Consider the following 24,343-nt stretch of genomic DNA (forward strand, 5'->3'; position numbering starts at 1 on the left):
TTAATTTTGAAGTCTAAATGTTTTTATATATCTGTGAAGATTATCTTATTGGACAAAACGTCATAACGTTTATGAAACAGAGCTTATTTTTGAGATAAAAAACACTTTTTATGTTTTATTGTTTTATGTTTACATTTGTTTATTTATGTAGCGCCGTGGTCCTGCGAGACACGAAATTTCGTTCCACTGTATGTTCACACATGTTAAGCTCAATTGAACTTGAACTTGAACCTGAACTTAAAAAATATACAGAGGGAACCAGTGACCCATTAACTTCCGAACTTAGCCTACTAAAATACATCATCTCCGCGGCACGCTTTTAGGAAATCTGGGTTTTATTTGAAGCTATTGACTAAGACATTGACTTAAATTGTATATGTTATTAATATTTGCTGATTCTGTAGTTATATTTTGTCGTAATGTGTTTTGTTTAAGCTGAGCTTCAGTTTATACTTCAAACACACCATTGCAACAAAAATTTTTTTTTATCTTTAATAAAATATATATATAAAAAAAAAAAGGGTAAATATGTGAATTGTTCAAAGTTGGACATTCTTTTTGGCCACTACAGTATATCCAATATGTTTATGGGTATCACTTCCTATAAATTCACATATAATTTCCCACTTCTAGGTGCCCTTCAGAGGATTAGATGCTTCAACTATAGTCATTTCAGTTCTTCAATTCTGCATGGCTGTTAGTTTCTGGGTTTTGACTCTGAAGTCTGTGCGCAAGCAAAGTGAGGGTGTGAAGGTACTGCACAGTTACATAGACCGTGATTATGATATTTTCAGAGAGCTAATCTGTGTGTTTTTAGTCTAACATGTCCTGTGTTTTAGGATATGAAAGAGACATTTACAGATACCCACACAGCTCTTGGGGTGAGTTGATATTTTATACAATCTCATCAGCTTTACAAAATAATTTTAGACCCATGGGTATTAATCTGATACACATTCTCTTATTTCAAAGACTGTACAGATAATAGTTGGTGTTGTGAATATTGCATTGTGTTGTTTCGGCCTCGCCGCCTTACATTTTTGGTTCAGCAGTATGGTAAGACTCATTTCTCATTCTGTTCAACTTTAGGTTTCTAAATCAGTTTATGCAGATTATATATTACACTTGAAATGAGTTGGGTTAAAGTCATGTGGCTTTTAAAAATCATTAAAGAGTAACTAAACCCTAATCCAACTTTTTTTAGTTAATGATCTGTAAGAATGATGGTTTATTAGTGCTGTTCATTGATTTTAGTAGGTTTTTTAACATTTGGATATAAAGTGTTTCAAAACTACAATATATGGTGTAAAAACGAGTGAGTGCTGCCCTCTTCAGGTTGAACGGTGGCTACTGCAGTTGAATTTTCCTATTGGATGTTGGGTCCAAAAAATGACTCGTGACGTAAGCAGGTTCAAGATCACCACGCCCTTGTTACGATCTCACCACACACTTGGTTCGAGCTTAGTTCGTCCCCTCTATCTCTGTTGGGATCTGCCCACCTTTCTTGCATTTTTCAAATATTGCCAGTGGGTGGAGTCAGGCTTTGACCAGGGGTTTAGTTACGCTTTAAATGTTATTATGATTTGCAAACATAACCAAACAAACCAAGTATAAAATAGGTGCAATAAAAATTCAAAATCTTTTCACATTTCAATTTAAAGTTTTGCTTTGCCTTTTAGTCCCTTTTGGTTGGAATTGTGTGTGTTCTTGCAGTCAAGTATCCCAGTTCTGGACTGGTAAGTGTGTATTAAGTGTGTTACATTATTTTCTACAGTTTTTGTTGAGCGTCACCCGTTTATGTAGCAATATTGTTTTTGCATTACAGCTGATTGTTGCAGTGATTCTGAACATAGTCAGTGCTGCTCTGGCGATCACAGCTATTGTGTTACATCTGGCAATGAGAGAAAGTTCAGACAGTTGTTATTATTATAATTTAAATTACTCTATGCGTTCCCAAGAAGATATAATTAACATTAACACCTGTGAATACTACAATAATCTCAATAAGGTAATGATTTTGACACGTGTATTTCATTTATTTGTATTTGAAAGATGTGCGTTTGTCCCTTCACCATAGCATTCAATGTATTGTACACTGTCAATAAAAATGGTCCTTAGCTGTTTGGGGCAGTACCCTTTAAAAAGGCCCTTATATGTAACATTTGGTAACAGTATGTAAATTTGAGTCACAAATATGCACTCTTTGGTACAAATATTTACCTCTATATTAACTCTTTAGTTGCAAATGTGTATCTTTTGAAAGGGTACCTACCACCCCGGTCAGCTAGGGACCAATATTTATAAAAAACATAAAAAATAAAATATCATGCTATTTAAATTAAATTAATTATATACTCTTATCCACCTATAGGTTTTTCTTGGAGGTGTACATATCATAATGACTGTTTTGTCAGGTCTTCAGTTCTGTGTAACTGTCAGTTTCTGTGTTTTAACTTTGAAAGTTATGTGCAAAACGGATGGGTGTACAAAGGTATTATATTATTACATTACTACAATAAAAACAATCATATTAACTGTGATTATACTGCACTGTGTGCTAATGTTTGTCTTGTTTGGCTAAATTTACAGTCTGAGGAGATGCCACTAGCTGTTATTAATGCTGGAGAGATCGGCATTGTTGTTTGAACGTATCATAAAAAAGTGCTTTACATTTTAAGTCTCAACGAGGATAAAAATGGATGAATTACAAGCAGATGTCATAATCATCAAACGTCATAAAACGTCTGTTTTTCCCATTTTCCTATTTTTTCTTGGAAAGCTTTTTACACTCACCTTGTGTGTTTAAAACCAAGGCGATTTAAAATCCTAAATACCAAACATGTTTGATATGATGGGGGCCCCAATTTGCTTATGAGTACATCAGGAGGTGTAAGATTTGAACTTTTGTCACACATTACATGATAGGGACAGCAGATGTAAACTAGCTTTTAGCTAATTCTGGTGCAATTACATTTAATTGTGCATTGTCCCTGTAAAAATAGAAAATAAAATGAAATAATAAGCAGAACATCGGAACCGATCAAAGTCCAGGACCCCATTTTCTCTCCGATTCTCTGGAGGGGAAAATCTGGTATAATAATCTTGCAGTGTTGGTCTGGATTTAGAGAGCACAGATTTGAGTGAAAAGTCTGGAGAACTGGGGTAAAAAAAGCTATTTTTCTGAATTAATACCTTGCACTTTGAATTTGACAGTAAAAAGTGTGAACACGACCTATTTTTGCTTCGGGTTCTATGACATGCATTGTGGTCTGATGACATGAAGTTGGGGGAAACACATTTTTCTAAAAATATAACAAAATATGTATTGCTACATGATTTAATACTATAATTGCAATACTTTATTTAGATGTCCAATACCAAGTCTTGTTTTTTCTTTTTATGTTACAAATGTGTAAAAATATGTAGTCTAAAGTTTACTTATTATCAACCCCTAAAGCCATAATAAGTCTTGAAATGGTGCTCTTTTGAATGTAATAAAAATTGTGACTCTGTACAAATATGTTGTTTACTCTGTGTTGTAAACATGTAGAGAAATATTAAAATACAAAGTAATGGGACAATTCTGTGCATTCTGCTTCTCTTAGTATACCAAACAACAACAATAAATGTATTTTTTAAGAGACCCAATGACCATTATATAGCTATTTTCCCTTTAATAACCATTAAAACATCTCTGATGGTATTAAAGGTCCTGTTTCTCCTGTGTTTTTGAAGCTATGGTTGTGTTTACAGTGCGCAATATAACATGTGTTTATGTTTCATGTGTAAAACATGAAATATGTTTCAGACAATTTACTTATCTGTATATAGCGCTGTTATCACTGTCCTAAAAACGGTCTGATGTCTTCCTTGTTCCATGAAGTCCCTCCTTCAGCAATCCGTATCGAGTTCTGATTGTGTAGTTTGTTTTTGTTCTAATTGTGTAATTTTCCAGCTCCCCTAGCGTTAAACATTTGATTCTTACTGTTTTGGATCAATTCAGCTGATCTCCGGGTCCGGCGCCAGCACTGTTAGCATATAGCTTAGCATAATCCATTGATTGGAAAATGAGCATATTTAAAAAAAACAAAATGGAGTGTCCCTTTAATATAAGGTTGGTTGAAGGTTTCACTTCAGGATGAGCTCTCTGTCAAAGTGGATCATATTAAATCGTTCACCTGGGGCCGGTTTCAGAAGGGAGGTTAAGTGCAAACTCTGAGTATGTTAACCATGAAATGAGGAAAACTCTGGTATTCAGAGTTGGTTGAACCTCCTTACTGAAACGGGCCCCTGCGCATTCAGTCCTAATGATTGATGGTAACAAAATTGGCTTGCTGTCCTCGAAGGGAGCTCTGAACCTGTGCTCCAAACCTTCAGAGGCTGCCTGAATGTTTGAGCTCCTTCCAAACGTTTAGAGCTACATTTAAAACCATTATTGAAAACCAGTTTTGTGGTCAAAAATATTTTCAAACAATTCATTGGGTGTTGGCATTTAGCTAAAATCACGTGACTCAGTTGGTTTGATGCATCTGGAAACAGATCTAAACCAGACTTTATAGATGAGATTTTAACTGTATACTCTGGACTAAAGTACGAACACGGTGAGTTAAATTTTTTTAATCCGCAAAACTCTCATACTTTTAACTTTTGTGAATTAGAAAATTGTAAACTTCCTGTAAATCTCAATAACTTCCTTGTTCAGCAGACGGTAATGTTGAGTGTTCTCCTACAAAACCTATAAGCAACATTTCAAAAACCATAAAGCGTAAACTTCTTTGGAATTTGAAATGTCTGTTTTTTAGCTGTGGGTGCTTATGTATTTTTATATATATTGTTATTAGGTAAATCCACACATGAATGCGTAGGCAGAGTTAAATTATATCATGAAGGTTTTACAGTTTTTTTAAATCGCTAACAAGCCCTTACCATACTTCAGATACTTTTTCTAAAAACTTAACACACTCACACCTACAAAACACAATTGGCCAAATGGAATTTTCTTCTCAAAAACACATTTTGTTAAATATATATAACTCTTTATTTCAAAATAGAACACATCTTTCTCTGCACACACTAAGTTTATCAAAACACTGGAAATCGGATTCAAAATGAAATTATTCTGTCAAAGAATAACACTTCTTTTCACTTCACAAGGTACAGGGAATCAATTAAAGTGCACCAGGTATGACATAACAAAAACTGCATAGACTTTTATGTTTCAGTTTTACAGGTATTTGCATGCAAAACATGCAATCAACCTTTTTTTACACTACATTTCTTGGTTGGGAACTGTATGTCCACATGTACAGCAATGTTCACATTCAAAAGCATTCCAGTAAAAAGCAAATCGTTCCCTTTACTGTTGATTACAGGAGGTACGGTATGATAGAACAGAAAAAGTTTTACAGTATTGATCATTACTGAGGAGCTTTCCTCTTCCCCCAGAGGGTCCCTTTAGAGGAACAAAAAATTCTACACATGCATTACTGTATGACCTTATTGACATGTCAAGTGAGAATAGAAACAATGTAAAATACAACACTTACCTGTTGGTTTGTTGAAAGATGCATATAATGACGGCAACCATTGACCGCCTCAAATTGGGCTGCACTTTTCATCTCTTAGTGAAATCAGTGAATTTCATCACTGACTACTGTTCTTGCAGCCCCTTGGAATCCCACCACCGCGCATTACATTTTTTTACAATATTTTTTGCATTAATAACAGAACCTTCATGCCATTTTTCAAAACTCTAGACATCACAAAACTCAAAACATTATTTGTAACACAAGCTGTCCAGTGTTCAGAACTTTGCATATTGCGTTCATATCTTTTAAAGAAGCCTTGCATTTGCAGAACCTTTGTTTCAAAAAAATGCATTTTTTATGAAATATCATATGAACATTACATCACCCATACACAAGATACCCATAGTTTCAATGTGTATTTGTTAGTACAATCATTAAATATAGTTTTACAAAATATGTGACTTAGGTTTCATTATTTTACTGGAGACTGGAGAGAATAGTACAGACACAGTGGTTTCATTAAAATACTGTATTGTGGAATTCACTGAAATAAATCACAACTTTAGATAGATTCAAAAATAGAAAAAAACAACAACAATACAGTATACTGCAAACGGAAGTGATTCTCACTGCACTATGGGTCTATGTTTCCATCAACCCGGTCTTGTGGATTTTGCCACATGTTCTCATCTACATCACAATGGATGTTTTCATTCGCTAAACATCTTTGAAAGAATCTTCTGGCATGGCGAATTCAGGCCTGACACTGATCTGCTGTGATGTCATTGCATGCATCATCCATGGCCTGGAGAAGAGTGGCTTGTTTGTGAGGGTGCCTATCATAGACCTTCCACCTCCATTTGGAGAAAACTCCTCAATTGGATTAAGGAAGGGGGAGTATGTAGGTAAAAACAGGGTGCGAAATTATGGAGGGGCCTGAAACCATGCTTGGACCATTCCAGCATGATGAAACTGAACATTATCCCAAACTATTACATAGGTCACACCATCAGCTCTACAGACCTGATTTAGCTCTTCAAGAAGGCTATGAGGGGAGCTGCATTATATGACCCAATACGAGGTCTTTTGTGGTTTTAATGAGTTAATTGCTGCTCATTACAACAACTGCAGTTTTTTTAACTAATGAAATGTCTTTTGGGGTCACATAGACCCCAAGTACCGATTGAGGGTTAATGTTGTCCATATCTGATAAGTGTGTGAAAATATATCATAGTGAAACTGTGTGAGTAAACGTGTGGCAGCTCCCATTGTAATAGCATAGCCAGTATTGATTTAAACAAAAACTATCCTGAATAATATTCTTCAATAAATAATAAGTAATAAAATCATGTGTCAACAATATCACTATCAGACATCCTCGTTTCACCCATAACTTACTGTGTTCTCTGTCTATACATTCTGGAAAAAGGTGCCTTACTTGTTTATCATTAACCTGAAATAGAAGATTTGTCTGTCAAAAAAAGATGTATGCATTACGTTCTGTTAATACTTTGCTTGTCTTTACTCATGTGCTTGTCCCACACAGCAGGGTTGTCTATTAAAGTTGAACTTTTGTCTGCTTAGAGCATCATGTTGATTCTGGCAATGCTGATACTGGGTATTTTGTGCTGCTACAGTTATATGAAAGAACTACTGACAAAACTTGTGACATTCTTTGGGGTGAGTAATTGGATTTTTTGACATTATTAATTGTTACACTGCACAATCATTTGTGTTTTTAATCATATTTATAAGTTATAAGGCATTCAAAACTGGACTAAAAACTAGACTATATACAATGCCCATATTTATTTTGCCATGACTATATTTACAATATATCACAGCCTCTTGAATTATTGCCTAAGAAGGAATGCTTATCAACTGGTGGTGTACATCTTGTACATATATTGTCCTATTCTAGGTTTTACAGATAATAGTTGGAATCATCATGATCTATATAATAGGATTTTTTGTAAGTGACAACAAGAGTGCTGTTATTGGTGGTGTGGTAAGATTAATCTCATTCTTCTCATCCTTATGTTTTTAATAACTTCATGCAGGAAAATGTTAATCCATAATAGACGTAAACTACTAGGGGAAATAATAGTAAAAGATGATCTCAAACATTGATGATCTTTCAGAATGTGTCTTTATATTATATATATATATTTTTTTGTCTTGTAGTTTTTTGTGGCTGGATTTGTGTGTATTCTTGCTGCAACGTTGTTCAGTCCTTGCAAGGTAAGTGTGCATCAAATCTATCACTTACATTTTGTTTAAGTTTATATTATATTGTTTGTGTGTTACAGATGATCTCCACATTGATTCTGAGCATTGTCGTTGATGCTCTGGCAGTCAGAGTGTTTAAAAATGCTTAATATGCAAATATTAAAAGCTATTTAACTATAAAAAATAGATTTTTTTTGGTTTTGTACAAAAATATTTATTGTTATAACTGGAATAAATGGGACATGGATTAACAAATATGTATTTTAGGGACGTTGTGCAAAGAATATGATTAAATCATGTATTAGTTGCAGTGTGAATTGTACAAGGGGCTGGGAAAAATATGGTTCTATTTATCCCGGCCCTATTTGAACATATATTGTTTACAAGAATTATGTATGGACTTTTATTGATATTGTTTTCTGTGGACAAATTGTATAATGTTCATTTATTATACAGGTTTGAAATAACATTAATAAAAAAAATTAAAACAGCTGTCGGTTTGCATTCAGTGGACCTGGCAACAGGTTTCTATATATACTGTGATTACAATTGAAGAGTTTCGTTGCAAAACGAGATAACTCCGTTTTTAACATTTTTGTCAAAACATGTTTATTATTATGTTATCATGTTATTATTTTGTTTTATGGTGCTACTTAGCTGTATTTTTTAAGTTATGAAGGTTTAAATCAAAACAAACCAACTGCAGTTGAATTGATATTAATTGGAATGCACAACCAAACGAGATTTCTGAAAAAAAAAAGTTGCACTTGTTACCCCCTTGTTTCATGTAGTTACAGAGTAAATACAACATCTACGGGCTGTAAATTAAAGTGACACTTGTTACCCCCTTGTTTCACATAGTTAAAGAGTAAATACAACATCTGCGGGCTGTAAATTAAAGTGGCACTTGTTACCCCTTTGTTCCAAAAATATTATAAATTGTTCCTTGTTTTGCAACAAAACTCTTCAATTATTATTCATGTTATGGATATCTGTAATACCATCCCCTGAACAGAGGAAGGACCATGAAATGTGTCTGTGCTTTAGGAATCTCAATCAGGTGGATTTCTTTGTGTTCAGCTCATTTTAATGGAAGTTTGTGGTAACTTCTCCTGGATAAAACTACTGGCACTCCTGGATGATGAACATGGATGAAAAGCAATGTGTTGCAATACAAAAGTTGCAGTTTTTAGGTATTTTAAAAACACATTTGACATCGCCTTATATAGATAACATATATATATATAATTTTTTTTTAATATTTAGCTTTTGGCTCAAATTCTACATTTAATGATAAAATCCTTCAAATGTCTGAAAACATTTTTTACTACTAAGAACAGAAAGGTTATGTGCATGTTGAATGTGCTTAATCATATGCTTAATTAACTCTTTTTTTAACCTTAACAGTTTCCATTAACCCTTAAATGCATCATTCCATCCCCTCCCCCTTGTTCTTTTTTTAAAGCTAGACCTCCGGCTTCTTATTATTCCTCAATCTATGTCTTATCAACAATTAAACACATTACAAACCAAAAATGTCTAAGAATATCTGCTTTATCATTAATTTAAGGTAAAAAGTGTATAGGGTCACTAAAGACCTGGTATGTGATAGTCTAAGTTAAAAATAATAAAGTAATGTTAATTAAACAAAATTATTTTGTCATGCTTTTTTCTTTGTTATAGTGACAAAAAAAAAATAAACAACATAATGTTTTAGTGGTTGGAAAATGCATGAATGGATGGGTTGACTGAAATTATTTGATACAATTGTTCTGACTATTATGGTGACTGGATTATTATTGTGGAACTTCAACCCTCTACATTTTTAATGACAACTAAAATGTCAAAATATAACAAAACATGCTTTAATTTGTAATTCTGGAATTGTTCAGTAAATATTAGGACAGTCTTTGTACTATTTGGGCAGTTTAAAGAGCCAACCGTGTTAGATAAACATCCCGAGTCACTAAAGACCAGAATATGTATTAATGATTGGGGAAACATTCATTGATTCATTTGAGGGTTAAAACACTGCAATTCCCATTATAACCATTAAATATATTAATACATCTGTGATAGAGGGTTTGATTAAAGGGATCAGTTCAGGATGAGCTCCATCTGGTGTCAAAACATAACATTACAAAAGTTTCGAAGCAAATGTTGCTGTCACACAAATAGTTAAATAATTCGTTGCGTCGACAGATAGCTAAATCACGTGACTTGATACGTTTTTACATCGAGAAACATTTCTAAACAAGACTTGAACTTTCCTCTCGACTACAATACGTACACGGTAAGTTTTCATATTAAATGTATTATTATGATCCGCGTAACTTTGTGAATAAACGAAAGTGTGACGTAACGTTACCTGTAAAACTTCCTCAGCATGCTTTTACTGTAACTGTGATTTTCGTTCCACAAAACTCCGGAAACATCAACAATCAAAAGTATTTTATACTTTATACTTATGTTGGTTTCAAACATCTGCTTCAAAAAACTTCTACATCTAAACAAACAAACAAACAATACTTTTTTGTGTTGGTATGCAGGGACATACAGGCAGAACTCAATTATATCTCATATCAGAATTATCAGTCTCAGTTTTGTTTATAACTTGTTAGGTAATTAAAAAGTTACAGTATTTAAATTTTTCTGCTAGACACACTGGTTTGGTATTGTTTCTTTTTCATGCTATTTTAAAATCCTTAGTTTTATCATAATTATTTGCTTACTGCTTACATTTTGCTGAAATAACAGACCTGCATTTTAAGTATATTATAATTTTTTTACTTTAGGTAGTATTTCATACCAACACAGTGTCTGTAAATAGTATGGACACGACACTAAAAATAAGTTTTCATTGTGACATATTACCTAAGTATTTACACCTAGTGTGACAACATGCCCCAATAAACTGTACCTTTCATTTTGGACAATAATTAGTGCTGCACAACATTTTAAAACATTTACGTATAGTCATAGTTTCAGCAAAGAGACTGGCACACGAGATGGTTAGTGCTTGTGTTTGCATTAATGTTTGTAAGATGGTCAACAGTCAGAAAGAATGTGAAATGTGTTTGTTATATAACTTCAATTTTGCTTAACATACCTAAAGCATTATTGTTTTGCATATCATGCATTGCATTATTTAGCAATTTATTGTGCAGCCCTAACAATAATGGTGGACATGTTCATATATTTTGGCTGGATATATTAGTATAGATCATAAGTACCTATGCGGAAATGTATTGATTTTTTTTTTTTTTTTAAATAATATTTTCTGAAATAAAAACTAGCCCCTCACACACCTGTTTCTTTTGCCCCAAACAACTATGTTTTCTGTTGGTTCCAGATGTGCCTTGCTTGTTTCTCCTCAACTTAAAATAGCCTGAGGATTTGAGTTTATTTAATGAATAAAAGTATGTATGCACAATGTGTTCTGATAATATTTTGCTTGTCCCACACAGCAGTTTGACTTCTGTTCAGAGCTTCAGGATGTCTCTGACAATGTCTCAGGGTGACGGGGTGACTGTTATCACCGTCAGCACAAACCCAAAGAGTAAATGGCCCATTCTGTGTCAGATTCTGGGTACCCTGTGCTACAGTCCTGTGTGTTCTGTAGCTCACGATATGAAAGGAAAACTGACAGAAACTCTGACAGCTCTTGGGGTGAGTAACTTTATTTTTGATTTATTATTATTTGTTATGAAATTGATAATTTTCAGTCTTCGATGCTAATTGGTTGATAGCCATTATATATTAAAGAGCACCTATTGTCCGATTCACGTTTTTACATTTCCTTTGGTGTGTAAGTGTGTATTAGTACATGCTTACGATATGCAAAAGGTACAAACCCCAAAGTAAACGGTGACACAAGTTATCATCTCCAACGTAAATCTCTTTTCTTGGACTACAACAATCACACAGATTTAGCAATGAAATAGGTGCTCTTTAAAGATAGAGGACAGCTCAAATCTCTTCACGTAACCTTAATGTGCATCACTGCACCCATAGAGGAATAATCATTTACATATAACACACTATGTACAACAACAGTAACACAGTACCTTATTGCTTTAAAAAGTATGCTGAGGAGCTGTTGGTATACACACTGGTAAAAAAACCTGTATTATATATATTATGTGCTATTCTACAGATTGTGCAGATGATCGTGGGAATCATAAATATCGCAATGGGGATTTTTCTTGTAAGCATCTATTGGTACTCTAGCATCCTTCGGGACTTACAAGCACCTTTTTGGCTCGGTGGTATGGTAAGATTAATCTCATTCTTCTCATCCTTATGTTTTTAAATCAGTTCATGTAAAATCCATTCAAGACATAAACTACATGAGATTATAACAGTAAAAGATGATCTGATACATTTAAATGGACTTATAATTATATACTTATATATTTTTTTCAGAAGTAGAGGTTTTTGCAAACTAAGATTGCATGTACTTGCAAGTCAAATTAGATTTTAAATGATGTATTTTCATATTTTTATTTGTCTTTTAGTTTCTTGCAGTTGGAATCGTGTGTATTCTTGCTGCAAAGTTTCCCAGCCCTTGTGTGGTAAGTGTGCATTAAATCCATCACTTACATTTTGTTTATGTTTTTATTGCCATTTCTGTTTTCTCAGTATCATCAGTTTATATTGTTTGTGCATTACAGTTGGTCATTGCAGTGATTTTGAACATAGTCAGTGCTGCGCTGGCGATCACAGCTATTGTGTTGCATTCAGTGGAGCTGGCAGCAGAGCTCTATCCATCCTGCGGTTATAATAATTATTCACCTTATGAGGATTATATAACAAAATCCCCTGAACAGATTAAGGATCAGGAAATTTGTCTGTACTACAAACCTCTCAATCAGGTAATTTTCTTCAATGCCAGTACTTTGCTTTATCAAATTGTCAACCCTAAGCGTGTGTTTAGATTTCTATTCACTTTATATTGGGTTAGTTAGTACTCATATTATCTTTTTTTCTATGTGTTATGGTCCTTTTGTCTTTTGACACAGATTTTTTTCTCACATCTAGGTGATCTTGAGAGGTGTAAATATCATGATGATAGTTCTGGCAGTTCTTCAGCTCTGCGTAACCATCAGCTTCAGTGTCGTGACTTTAAAAGCTTTGTGCAAGAAGAGCGGAGATGCTCAGGTATAAAATATCACCAGAATTACAACAAACCAATCACAATTATGACAATTTAAGAGAGATGCTAATGTTTGTTTGTGGTTTTACAGTCTGTGGAGAACCCACAACGTTACAAGCCTCTCCTGGAGGACGCAACTGGCAGTCCTGCATGCTAGAGAAACACAATGAACATGGATGAAAACACTGCAGGTTAAGGGTTTTGAGGTGGATTAGTTACAGTAGAGCTGCATTTTAAAATAAATAACTAGAGCACATTAGCATCGATCTCTTGCACATGTTACAGATAGCACTTTTGTAATATTTTCACTTTGTAGAAAAATTATAATATGCATGAGTTGAATTTGTTCTCGGCTTTCACAGCTGACTCTAAATAAATCTAGTTTTTGCTTATGACAAGTTTATTTTTTATATACTGTGAAATTGAATCTCGCCTGTATGTGGCCTGATATGGTATTAATCAAGCTTTCATCTTACATGTAAAGATTATTTCAGAAACAAAATGGCATTTTTTGTTATGACACATTTGGCCACTAGGTGGCGACAGGATATTATACTTACCATTAAGGAAGCATAACTACACACCCAGTCAATGTCAGAGGATAAATGTCTAGTGCTAAATTGAATTTACCAAACAATAGCTTAACGTAAACATTATGAAAAGGTAAAACTTTCACCATAATCCCATTCGATGTATAGAGTTTAAATGAAAACCTTTAAGATTTGAAAAAATGGATCAACTTTAAACTCTGTTACTGCACTCCTTTACACTTTTCTCTTTGTTGTTTAGTTTGATGTTCGTAAATGTAAGTCTTTGTTTAGGCTTATATAGGCTCATGACTATAACTATCTACAGTCACTTTGATCAGGTGACCAAAATGGCAAACCAAATGATGAGATCAAAAAACAGAAATTCTTTAAAAATTTAATGTGCATCTATTTGAATGTTTAATTTACATCGTGTAATAATGTTACTATATTTGCATATATTACCATATGTTGATATCTACACTGTAAAAATGGCTGGGTTATTTTTGACCCATAATGGGTAAATACTAGAAAGAAAACACGTGCTGGGTTAAAACTGACCCAATGTTGGGTTGTTGTTATGCAACCATGGGGTAGAATAACCCAGCAGTTGGGTTAAAACAACTCCGCATTGGGTCAATTTTTAACCCAGCACGTGTTCTGTCCAATATTTACCCATTATGGGTCAAAAATAACCCAGCCATTTAACGAGTTTATAAAGTATACAGACAGTCATTATCTCAAAAATAACCCTCAACATAAAGCACTTATTTTTTGACAACTGTATGTTATCCTGCACAGCTTTTTACCAAATAAATAAATAGACAACATATTGTTGAGTTGAAATATTTTATATGAAAAGAAAAAACTGCAGAATGCAAGAGATGTAAGCAGTTTCATTTGTTGTTAGTTCAGCATTCAATACACAAAACTTTGGCCACCAATCAGGATCAAGTATTCAATAGTCTGTGAAATCTGAAATGGGATGAGCATCTAAATCTTTGATATGATCTTACTCAGTCGATATTAAAGACATCAAGGTTATATTTTCACAGAATGTTCTTTACATTATATAGGATGCTTTAATGTAGACAACTGTAAAATGACTTAAGTTGGGTTTTCACAGATTGGGGAACATAATGTACACTAGTCAACATTTGAAGTGGATCAAAACCTTTCCTAAAAGTTGTCTAAAAACCAATAGCCAAAACCCATTTTTGTCTTAGGACACTATTTCAAATGTTGACTACTATATAATGTATGGTCAAGTTTATGGTACTTACAAAATACTCTCTATGTTCGGAGAAGCCATTTTACCAGACTGTAAAAAATATGCAGCATTTTTGTCAAATCAACATATATTGTTATGTTACTTTAACTTAAAAAATTAAGCTAAACAATTTCAACTTGATTTTATAAGTTATATCAAATTTTCACAGGCCAAAACTTAAAGTTTAATTTCAAGCTGCATGTCATTTTTTTTTTACAGTGATTTACAACTGAATACTTATAGTAAAAGTTTAGAAAGATTATGCAAGAGTACAGAAAAATTCACTATGAGATTTAACTTAATAGTTTAGAGATTGATAAGTCAGGAAGAAACCACATAATACAGAAAGTTCAGTACTGTGTACTCCCACATAATTGTGTATTAATAAAAGTAGTTCAGGTGTCATTACCAGAAACAAACAAAACTACTTTCAAACAAAATAGATGTCAAGATAGTTTTTTGAAGCATAACCGTGGTTATGCTTCAATGGATGATACAAAGCTATTTTGGGCATAACATGTATTGTGTAGGCCTATTTTCTCATGGCTGCTAATTTCTGCATACAAAAAGAAAACTAAGACACTTTATGGATGCACCAGTAACCTTAAACATTATTAATTATGGCAACAACCATTTGACACACACTACAATATTTCATTGTTTAAAAGAGAACAGATTTGCATTCGCTCTGCATCTTGTTCCTGTTAACCGTATGACCACTTCTCACTTTTACTACATGCATTGTGTGATGATGTGATTATATCATGTGATTTAAACTGTATGATTTATGTGCTATGAGAGTTTGTTATTAGAACAAAACTTTTTTAAGATTAACTATTTGTTTTTGTTTGCGAAGAAACCTTGTAGTGATTTTTACATTTTCAAAGGCACATAGACCATAGCTAGTTTTTATTAAATAGCCTAACCCTTAAAACATCTGTGATGGTATTAATATAAGGTTGGTTGAAGGGTTCACTTCAGGATGAGCTCCCTCTGGTGTCAAAACAGATCATTATGAATTGTTTCACAACAACAGGAACTGCGCAGGAAGAAAGAGAGCAGTAAAGAAGGAGATTGAGAGGAGGAGGGCTGGAGGCTGCCTTATACATTCATAATGATAATTGGCAGGCCTAAATGCTTAGTCTTCTCCCAAACCACTGCAAAAAATTAGCTGTAATTGTGCAGCTGGTTGCCAGTAGCTTACTGTAGAAGATAAAAAGACTAAAAATGTTTCATGTTCATTTAACTTTGAACAAACTGTTGCCAGTAAATAACATAAATGTAAAATCTACAGTAAGTCACTGGCAGCTAGTTTCCAGTAATACCCGTAATACTGTAATTTCCACAGAATTTTTTTACGGTGTACATGTAATACTGAAAACCAGTTTTGCTGTCAAACAAATATTCAAACAATTCATAGGGTGTAGGCATTAAGCTAAAATCATGTGACTGCATCTGGAAACATTTCTAAACAAGACTTTATATGAGAATTTAACTTCAAGACTGAAGTACAAACACGGTGAGTTTAATTTTTTTAATCCGCAAGTTTTAATCTCATACTTTTAACTTTTGTGAATTAACAAAAATGTGAACCTGCAAATCTCAATAACTTCCTTGTTTAGCAGACGGTAACTGTGAGTTTCCTCCTACAAAACCTATACAACATTTTAATAATGATCAATCCTATTTTAAATTTTTTTTAGCAGTGAGTGCTTATGTATTTTCATATTTATAGTTATTGGGTTAATAGCCTGACATACCACACATGAATGCATACAGGCAGAGTTCAATTATATCACAAAGATGTGTTTTCTTTTATAGTTTTGAATGTTGTCCATATCTGATAAGTGTGTGGAAAAAACATTTCATACTGACACTGCAGTAAACATTTGTGTCAATGAGAAGCAGCCCCCAACAGCCTATAGTGTGACAACATGCCCCATTAAACTCTTTCATTTATTTTGGACAGTAAGGATGGTGGACACATTCAAAAGCTTGTTTGTTCGACAGTAAGTTTCTATATTGATTTAAAAAACAACCCTATGCTGAATAATATTCTTTAATAAATAATAATAAATTGTCTGTCAACTATATCACTATCAGGTAGGGCTGTAACAATGATTAAATAATCATCACATCGCCATTATTTGACCTCATCGTGATGATTTCAGATCACTGCAATGATTGCACATCTCTCTAAAAAACACAAGGGGGAGCTGCAGCGCCTGTGAACAAAAAAATGTATGAGAATTAAATGTCAAAGCAATAAAACAGGCAATTAATCGCCATAACCGTCGTAATTTGTTAGTCAAATAACCGTCAGCCAAAATACATAATCGTGACAGCCCTGTTTCTTTCGGCCATAACTTATTATGTTTTCTGTTTAAAAGTGCCTTACTTGTATATTCTTAACTTAAGATGGCCTGAAAATGTGTCCATTAAATAGAAAAGATGTATGCATTATGTTCTGCTACTATTTTGCTTGTCCCACAGCAGGTTGTCTATTTTTACCAACGAAGGTTGAACTTCATCACTTGTGTCTGTTTAGAGCATCAGGATGTCTCTGACAATGTCTCAGGATGATGGGGTGACTGTTATCACCGTCACCTCAAACCCAGATAGTAAATGGCCCATTCTGTGTCAGATTCTGGGTACCGTGTGCTACAGTCCAGTGTTTTCTGTAGCTCACGATATGAAAGGAAAACTGACAGAAACTCTGACAGCTCTTGGGGTGAGTAACTTTATTTTTGATATGTTAATAATTGTTACACAGCACGCATAAAGGAATAATCATTTGTGTTTTTATCATCATATTTATAAGTTATACGTCATTCAAAACTTTACTAAAAACTGGACTATATACAATGCCCATTAATTTTGCCATGACTATATTTATAATATAGCACAACCTCTTGAATTATTGCTGTAGATGGTATGCTTATGAGGTGGTGGTGTACACACTAAAAACTATATTATATATAATGTCCTATTTTATAGATTATACAGATGATAGTGGGAATCATCAATATTGCAATGGGAATTTTTCTTGTAACCACCTACGATTACAATAGGAACGTTCTGCACACTGCATCACCTATCTGGTTTGGTGGCGTGGTAAGATTAATCTCATTATTTTCATGTTTTTATATCACTTTATGTAGGAAAATGAGAATCAATTTAAGACGTAAACTACATTGCTTGATTATGGGAAAAATCATATTCACTGTTATTTTTTTGTATTTATTTCAGTAAGTGTTGCAATTAACTACACATGTCAAAGCAGGGGTGCCTTACAAACCCATTGGTCTAGCAGCATAATTTATATTTTAATCGCACAATTATTGTTAACATAATTGATTATCTTGTTTTTGTAATTGTTTGAAGCAAAACTTGAAATTGGAAATCAAAAATGATTAATTGCACAGCCCTATATGGGTCAATAATATTAAAAGATGATCTCAAACGTTGATGATCTTATTTAGTTCTTTTTATGTATTTTCATGTTTTTATTTGTTTGCTTTGTCCTGTAGTTTTTTGCAATTGGAATCGTTTGTATTCTTGCTGCAAAGTTTCCCAGTCATTGCTTGGTAAGTGTGCATCAAATCTATCACTTACATTTAGCTTGTTAACTTTATATTGTTCAGTTTATATTGTTTGTGTGTTAAAGTTGATCATCGCAGTGATTCTGAGCATAGTCAGTGCTGTTCTGGCAGTCACGGCTGGCGGGTTGCATTCAGCGGATCTGGTAACGGGTTTCCATCCAAACTGTGATGACAATTATTATTCACGTTATGGAGATCTTGTACTATCACCTGAACAGAGGAAGGGCCGGGAAATGTGTCTGTACAATCAGGTACAATTCAGGCATCTCAATCAAGTTTTTTTCTTTTTGTACATTTTAATGGAAGTTTGCGGTATCAGATTTTCTTGCATTTGTAGTAGTGAGCTGATATGTTTTAACGAATGTTACGCACAGTGTTCTGAATTGTTGGGTGGTCCCGGACCTCCTTTAAGCATTAAGGGGTCCCATATAAAGCACAAAAATATAAATAAGGGAGGACCCCAATAATCTTTGACATAATTCGAATACTAGTTAAGCTTTAAAATTAATTTTAAATTGGATTAGAGCTAGTGTTCTAGTGGTAGGCATTATGGATCTTAGTCTTTCAACTGTGATGTTTTCCCATCTAGGTGATCTATAGAGGTGTAAATATCATGATGATAGTTTTGGCAGTTCTTCAGCTCTGTGTAACCAGCAGCTTTTTTGCTTTGACTTTGAATGCTTTGTGCGAGAAAATCGAGGCTGCACAGGTATTGCATTAACACAACCAATCACATCCATTGCAATTATGACAATTTAAGAGAGATGCTAATGTTTTTTTGTGGTTTTACAGTCTGTGGAGAACCCACAACTTTACAAGCCTCTCGTGGAGGACGCTACTGCAATCCCGTATGCTAAAGAATGAACATGGATGAAAAAGCAATGTCTTGCAATACAAGAAGTTCCAGTTTTTTGTTGTTTTAGGTGAAGGGCCATTTTAAAAATAAATTTGGCATTACCCTCTTTCATCTGTTTTATAGATAACACCTTTATAATTTAAAAAAATATATATTTAGCTTGTTGGCTCAAATTTTATATTTAATGATAAAATCCTTAAACATTCTTTATCAAAAATAAAGTTGCTAAAAGTTTCTCCTGGCGATAGAAGAACCAATTCTGGTTCCCCAATAACCCTTTCAGTCATGGGTTCTGAAAATAACAATTTCTTTTTCATCTATTTATAGTCTGAAAAATTTTTTACTACTAAAAACAGAAAGAAAGGTTATGTGTATATGCATTGACCCTTATATATTTTCCATTAACCCTTAAATGCATTCCCTACACTGCCCTTCATTCATGTTTTAAAGTTAGAACTCCAGCTTTTTAGTATTCCTCAATCAATCAATCAATTTAACAAAAGATCACAAACACAAAAATGTCAAATAATATCTGCTTTATAATTAATTTAAGTAAAAAGTGTATATAGGGTCACTAGAGGTCACTAATAGGTATGTAATAGTCTATTTTAAAAAATAATAAACTTATCTTAATTAAACAAAATGTTTTTACATTTTGTTTCCTTTGTTATTGTAACTAAAATAATAGACAACACAATGGTTTAGTGGTTGACACTGACCTTGTATTAGATAAGTGGGTTTGGAAAAGCATGAATGGTTTGATGGACTGAAATTATTTGATACAAATGTTCTGACTGAATTATTATTGTGGAACTTCAACCCTGTACATTTTAACATTTGTTTGATGACTTAAATGTCAAAGTATAACAAAACATGCTTTCATTTATCATTCTGTAATTGTTATTGAAATATTAGAATTTTTTTACTATTTGGGCAGTTTAGAGAGCCAATCGTGTTAGATAAACATCCCGAGTCACTAAAGACCTGAATACTGTATGTATTAATGATTGGGGAAACATTCATGCATTTAAGGGTTAAAACAATGCAATTCCCATTATAACCATTAAATACATGAATACATCTGTGATAGAGGGTTGAGTAAAGGGTTCAGTTGAGGATGAGCTCCATCTGGTGTCAAAACATAACATTACAAAACGTTTCGAAGCAAATGTTGCTGTCAAACAAATAGTTAAATAATTCGTTGTGTCGACTTTAAGGTAAAATCACGTGACATGGTTAGCGGTTACATCAAAAAACATTTCTAAACAAGACTTCATAGACAAGAGTTGAACTTCCTCTGGACTAAAATATGTAAACGGTGAGTTTTCATATTAAATGCATTATTATGATCCGCGAAACTCTTATTAGATTCACTTTGTACAACGAAAGCGTGACATAACGTACCTGTAAAATGTCATTTTACTGTAACTGTGGGCTTCCTCATACAAATACTCCAGAAACATTTCAACCATAATATATTTAATATTTTATATTAAAAATGTATATGTTGGTTTCAAACATCTGCTTCAAAAAAATTACAACAAACAAACAAAACTTTCATGTTTATATTTGTTGAGCTACAGGCAGAATTACATTTTGTCATTATATGTTTTAACCTATGGTTTTAACCTAAAGGTATAACTGGGTTCTCAGTGTTGTTCATAACTAGTTAGGTAATTTACAGTATTTACATTAATAAAATTCAATTTCTACTAGACGGTTATATCTGTATGTTTTATTATGTTACGCTCTTTTAAAATCCTGAGTTTTATCATATTTGCTTACATAACAGACCTGCATTTTAAGTATATTATTATATTTCATTTTAGGTAGGATTTCATAATAGCACAGTGTCTGTAAATAGTACGGACACTAAAAAATTTTTATTCTGACATCTTAGTGTGACAACATGCCCCGTTAAACTGTACTTTTCATTACGGACAATAAGAAGTGCTGCACAATATAAAAAAAACTAAATTCGCAGATTTGCATAAATGATTTTACTGCTTCCAAAGATTACATATTGAGTTTTAGCAAAGAGACTGGCACACAAGATGGTTAGTGCTTGTGTGTGCATTAAAGGCCCTGTTCTTTCTGTGTTTTTGAAGCCTTGATCGTATTTACAGTGCGCAATATAACATGTGTTCATGTTTCACGTGTAAAAGGTTCAATCTTCAACTGGCTGGCAGGGGCAGCCACTGGCGGGTCACGTGACCTGACATTTATCACAAAATAGAGTAACACAAGTAACCAACTCATTTAAATTTCAGTAATTGTAACTGCGTTTCTTACCGCTAAAAGTAGTGGAATTATAGTAATAGAATTAAATGTAACGCGTTACTCCCATCACTGTTTTTAGTGATGCACAACTTAATTGTCCCTTTCATTTATTTTAACATGAAATAACGCATTAAATGGCATGACACACACAATGTGTAAAAAATTAACACATCATTTTTTGCAGTGTATCAATGCAACCTGTTTTAGATGTCTTATAGGCTAAATATAACTAGCTCGTGCGTTACCGAATCAAACAAAATATATTTTAAACTTTACCAGTACCGATATGCTCGGTCATGACAAAAACATCAGGAAAATAAATAGTTGCGCTCTCACGTCCAAATTTGAGGAAGTGGAGGAAGTGACGTATGCCGTAAAGCAAATTTTTGTAGTTTTCTTACTACCCGAAACCCCAAGTTTAAAAGTACGAGTAAAAGCGATACAGACCCTGTCAGGCTATGGTAGACATGTCATTCAACCTATTTTAAGTCGATGTACCATCACAAGAGTCTTGAAAATATATTATTAAGGTTGAAAACTAAAGTGTCACTTTAAATGTAGTTTAATGTAAATTTTTTAATTGATTGCAATCACATACCTTAAAGCGTAACTAAACCCCTGGTCAGAGCCTGACTCCACCCACTGCAATATTTGAAAAATGCAAGAAAAGTGGGCAGATCCCAACGGAGATAGAGGGGACGAACTAAGTGTGTGGTGAGATCGTAACAAGGGCGTGGTGAGCTTGAACCTGCTTACGTCACGAGTCATTTCTTGGACCCAACATCCAATAGGAAAATTCAACTGCAGTAGCCACCGTTCAACCTCAAGAGGGCAGCACTCAGACGTTTTTACACCATATATTGTAGTATTGAAACACTTTATATCCAAATGTCAAAAAACTTACTAAAATCAATGAACAGCACTAATAAAGCATCATTCTTACAGATCATTAACTAAAAAAAATTGGTTTGGGGTTTAGTTACTCTTTAAAAAATTAGGTAAATGAATGAATAATTTTTTTCAGTCTAGGCTTTGAAAGGCGCATTCTGTTAAAGAAAATATATCGCCTGGCAGTGAACTTTAAGCTTTATCATTTTGCAGGTATTATTTATGCTATAGCAACATTACACACTAACTAAAGTTTAAATAATGGGATCAGGAAAAACATGACCTTTCTGTTTTCTCAGTATCATCAGTTTATATTGTTTGTGCATTACAGTTGGTCATTGCAGTGATTTTGAACATAAGCAGTGCTGCGCTGGCGATCACAGCTGTTGTGTTTCATTCAGTGGAGCTGGCAAAAACATCTATCAATACTACTATCCATACTGTGATGACGACAATTATTCACGTTATGGAGATCATGTAACAGCGTCCCCTGAACAGAGGAAGGATCAGGAAATGTGTCTGTACTACATGCATCTCAATCAGTGAACGAAACACGCTGTTAATGCATTTGTAATAGCAAGTTGTTTTTTATATTGGATTATAGCTAGTTTTATCTTTCTTAGGTGTCACAGATTTTTTTCTCACATCTAGGTGATCTATAGAGGTGTAAAAATCATGATGATAGTTTTGGTAGTTCTTCTGGTCTGTTTAACCATCAGCTGCTGTGTCGGGACTCTGAAAGCTTTGTGCAAGAAGAGCGGAGATGCACAGGTATAAAATTTCACCAGAATTACAACAACCAATCACATCTATTGTAATTATGACAATTTAAGAGAGATGCTAATGTTTGTTTGTGGTTTTACAGTCTGTGGAGGACTCACAACTTTACAAGCCTCTCCTGGAGGACGCTGCAATCCTCCATGCTAGAGGAACACAATGAACATGGATGAAAAAGCAACACAATACTCATGTTACAGGTTAAGGGTTTTGAGGTGGATTGGTTACATTAGAGCTGAATTTAAGAATAAATAATTAGAGCACATTAGCATCAACCTCTTGCATTTATGCCACAGATAACACTTTTATAATATTTTTTTTACATTGTAGAACATTTTTTTATATTCATGAGTTGAATTTGTTCGCTGCTTTCACAGCTGACTCTAAATAAATCAAGTTTATTTTTATATACTGTTAAATAGAATTTAACCTTGTTAAATCAAATTTAATCAATGTTTTATTTTCATCTTAAATGTAATGATTATTTCAGAAACAAAATGGCATTGTTTTGAGATATTATACTTACCATTGGGAAGCATAACTAGAAACTCAGTCAATATCAGAGGATAAATGTAAATTTAATTTATCAAACAAAAGCTTAATGTAAACATTAGGAAAAGGTTAAACTTCCACCATAAGCCCATTCGATGTATAGAGTTGTAAGATTTGATACAAATGAATCAACTCTAAACTCTGTTCCTGTACTCAACACTTTTCTCTTTGTTGTTTAATTTGATTTTTATAAATTCAAGTCTTTGTTTATGCTTGGGCTCTAACTATCTGCAGTCACTTTTATATAAAACTTTGATTTGAGACCAAAAAACAAGATTTTGACAAGAAATCATTGACTGCAACTAAAACATTTAATGTGCATCTATTTGATTTTTAATTTACATTATGTACCTGTAGTTTCTTTTACACTATATTAGCATATGTCATTATCTTAAAGTAAACCCCAAAGTGAAGCACTTATTTTTTTGACAACTGTATGTTATCCTGCTTACTGCACAGCTTTTTACCAAATCAATAAATAAATTGGCAACATATTGTTGATTATTTTATATAAAGTTTATTTAACTAAGTTTGGGAGGAGCATGGTCATGTAATCCAACCAATCAGCGTCACTATTTAGCTGTCCCTCACCTCTGTCCTGCGACAATTTTATGCATTATCCCTCCTCCACCCCATCGCCTCACTCTCTGCCGGTACATCTAACCCAGTAAAAAAAAAA

At 33.5% G+C, this 24,343-nt stretch overlaps 3 protein-coding genes and 1 long non-coding RNA gene across 7 annotated transcripts; all 4 read left to right on the top strand.

Moving 5' to 3' along the window:
• The first annotated feature begins 594 nt into the window (after positions 1-594).
• On the top strand, positions 595-3,581 carry LOC135789175 (uncharacterized). Its single transcript, XM_065298864.2, has 7 exons — positions 595-753; positions 840-881; positions 973-1,056; positions 1,680-1,736; positions 1,826-2,008; positions 2,372-2,491; positions 2,590-3,581. The coding sequence occupies exons 1-7, from the start codon at positions 691-693 to the stop codon at positions 2,644-2,646; spliced, it is 606 nt and encodes a 201-aa protein (XP_065154936.1). The 5' UTR covers positions 595-690; the 3' UTR covers positions 2,647-3,581.
• A 6,343-nt stretch (positions 3,582-9,924) lies between these two features.
• LOC135789176 (uncharacterized) lies at positions 9,925-13,304 on the top strand. 2 transcript variants are annotated; one of them, XM_065298865.1, is made up of 7 exons: positions 9,925-10,050; positions 11,225-11,426; positions 11,914-12,030; positions 12,275-12,331; positions 12,431-12,631; positions 12,798-12,917; positions 13,004-13,304. In XM_065298865.1, exons 2-7 carry the CDS (start codon positions 11,253-11,255, stop codon positions 13,067-13,069), a joined length of 735 nt encoding a protein of 244 aa, XP_065154937.1. In that variant the 5' UTR covers positions 9,925-10,050; positions 11,225-11,252; the 3' UTR covers positions 13,070-13,304. The 2 variants fall into 2 exon arrangements, with proteins under 2 accessions (XP_065154937.1, XP_065154938.1); XM_065298866.1 differs by having other exon boundaries at positions 9,952-10,050; positions 11,228-11,426.
• Positions 13,305-16,125: 2,821 nt separating this feature from the next.
• On the top strand, positions 16,126-19,273 carry LOC135789172 (uncharacterized). Of its 3 annotated transcripts, none has more exons than XM_065298861.1 (7): positions 16,126-16,228; positions 17,258-17,440; positions 17,707-17,823; positions 18,240-18,296; positions 18,377-18,562; positions 18,901-19,020; positions 19,104-19,273. In XM_065298861.1, the coding sequence occupies exons 2-7, from the start codon at positions 17,267-17,269 to the stop codon at positions 19,173-19,175; spliced, it is 726 nt and encodes a 241-aa protein (XP_065154933.1). In that variant the 5' UTR covers positions 16,126-16,228; positions 17,258-17,266; the 3' UTR covers positions 19,176-19,273. The 3 variants fall into 3 exon arrangements, with proteins under 3 accessions (XP_065154933.1, XP_065154931.1, XP_065154932.1); XM_065298859.1 differs by having other exon boundaries at positions 16,139-16,228; positions 17,203-17,440; XM_065298860.1 differs by having other exon boundaries at positions 16,139-16,228; positions 17,206-17,440.
• A 2,777-nt stretch (positions 19,274-22,050) lies between these two features.
• On the top strand, positions 22,051-24,103 carry LOC135789174 (uncharacterized). Its single transcript, XR_010547510.1, has 4 exons — positions 22,051-22,548; positions 22,667-22,905; positions 22,987-23,106; positions 23,201-24,103. It is a non-coding gene; the product is annotated as an uncharacterized lncRNA (long non-coding RNA).
• The last annotated feature ends 240 nt before the right edge of the window (positions 24,104-24,343 follow it).

This window comes from Paramisgurnus dabryanus, chromosome 13 (assembly GCF_030506205.2).
Source record: "Paramisgurnus dabryanus chromosome 13, PD_genome_1.1, whole genome shotgun sequence".
NCBI classification, from domain to species: Eukaryota; Metazoa; Chordata; class Actinopteri; order Cypriniformes; family Cobitidae; genus Paramisgurnus; species Paramisgurnus dabryanus.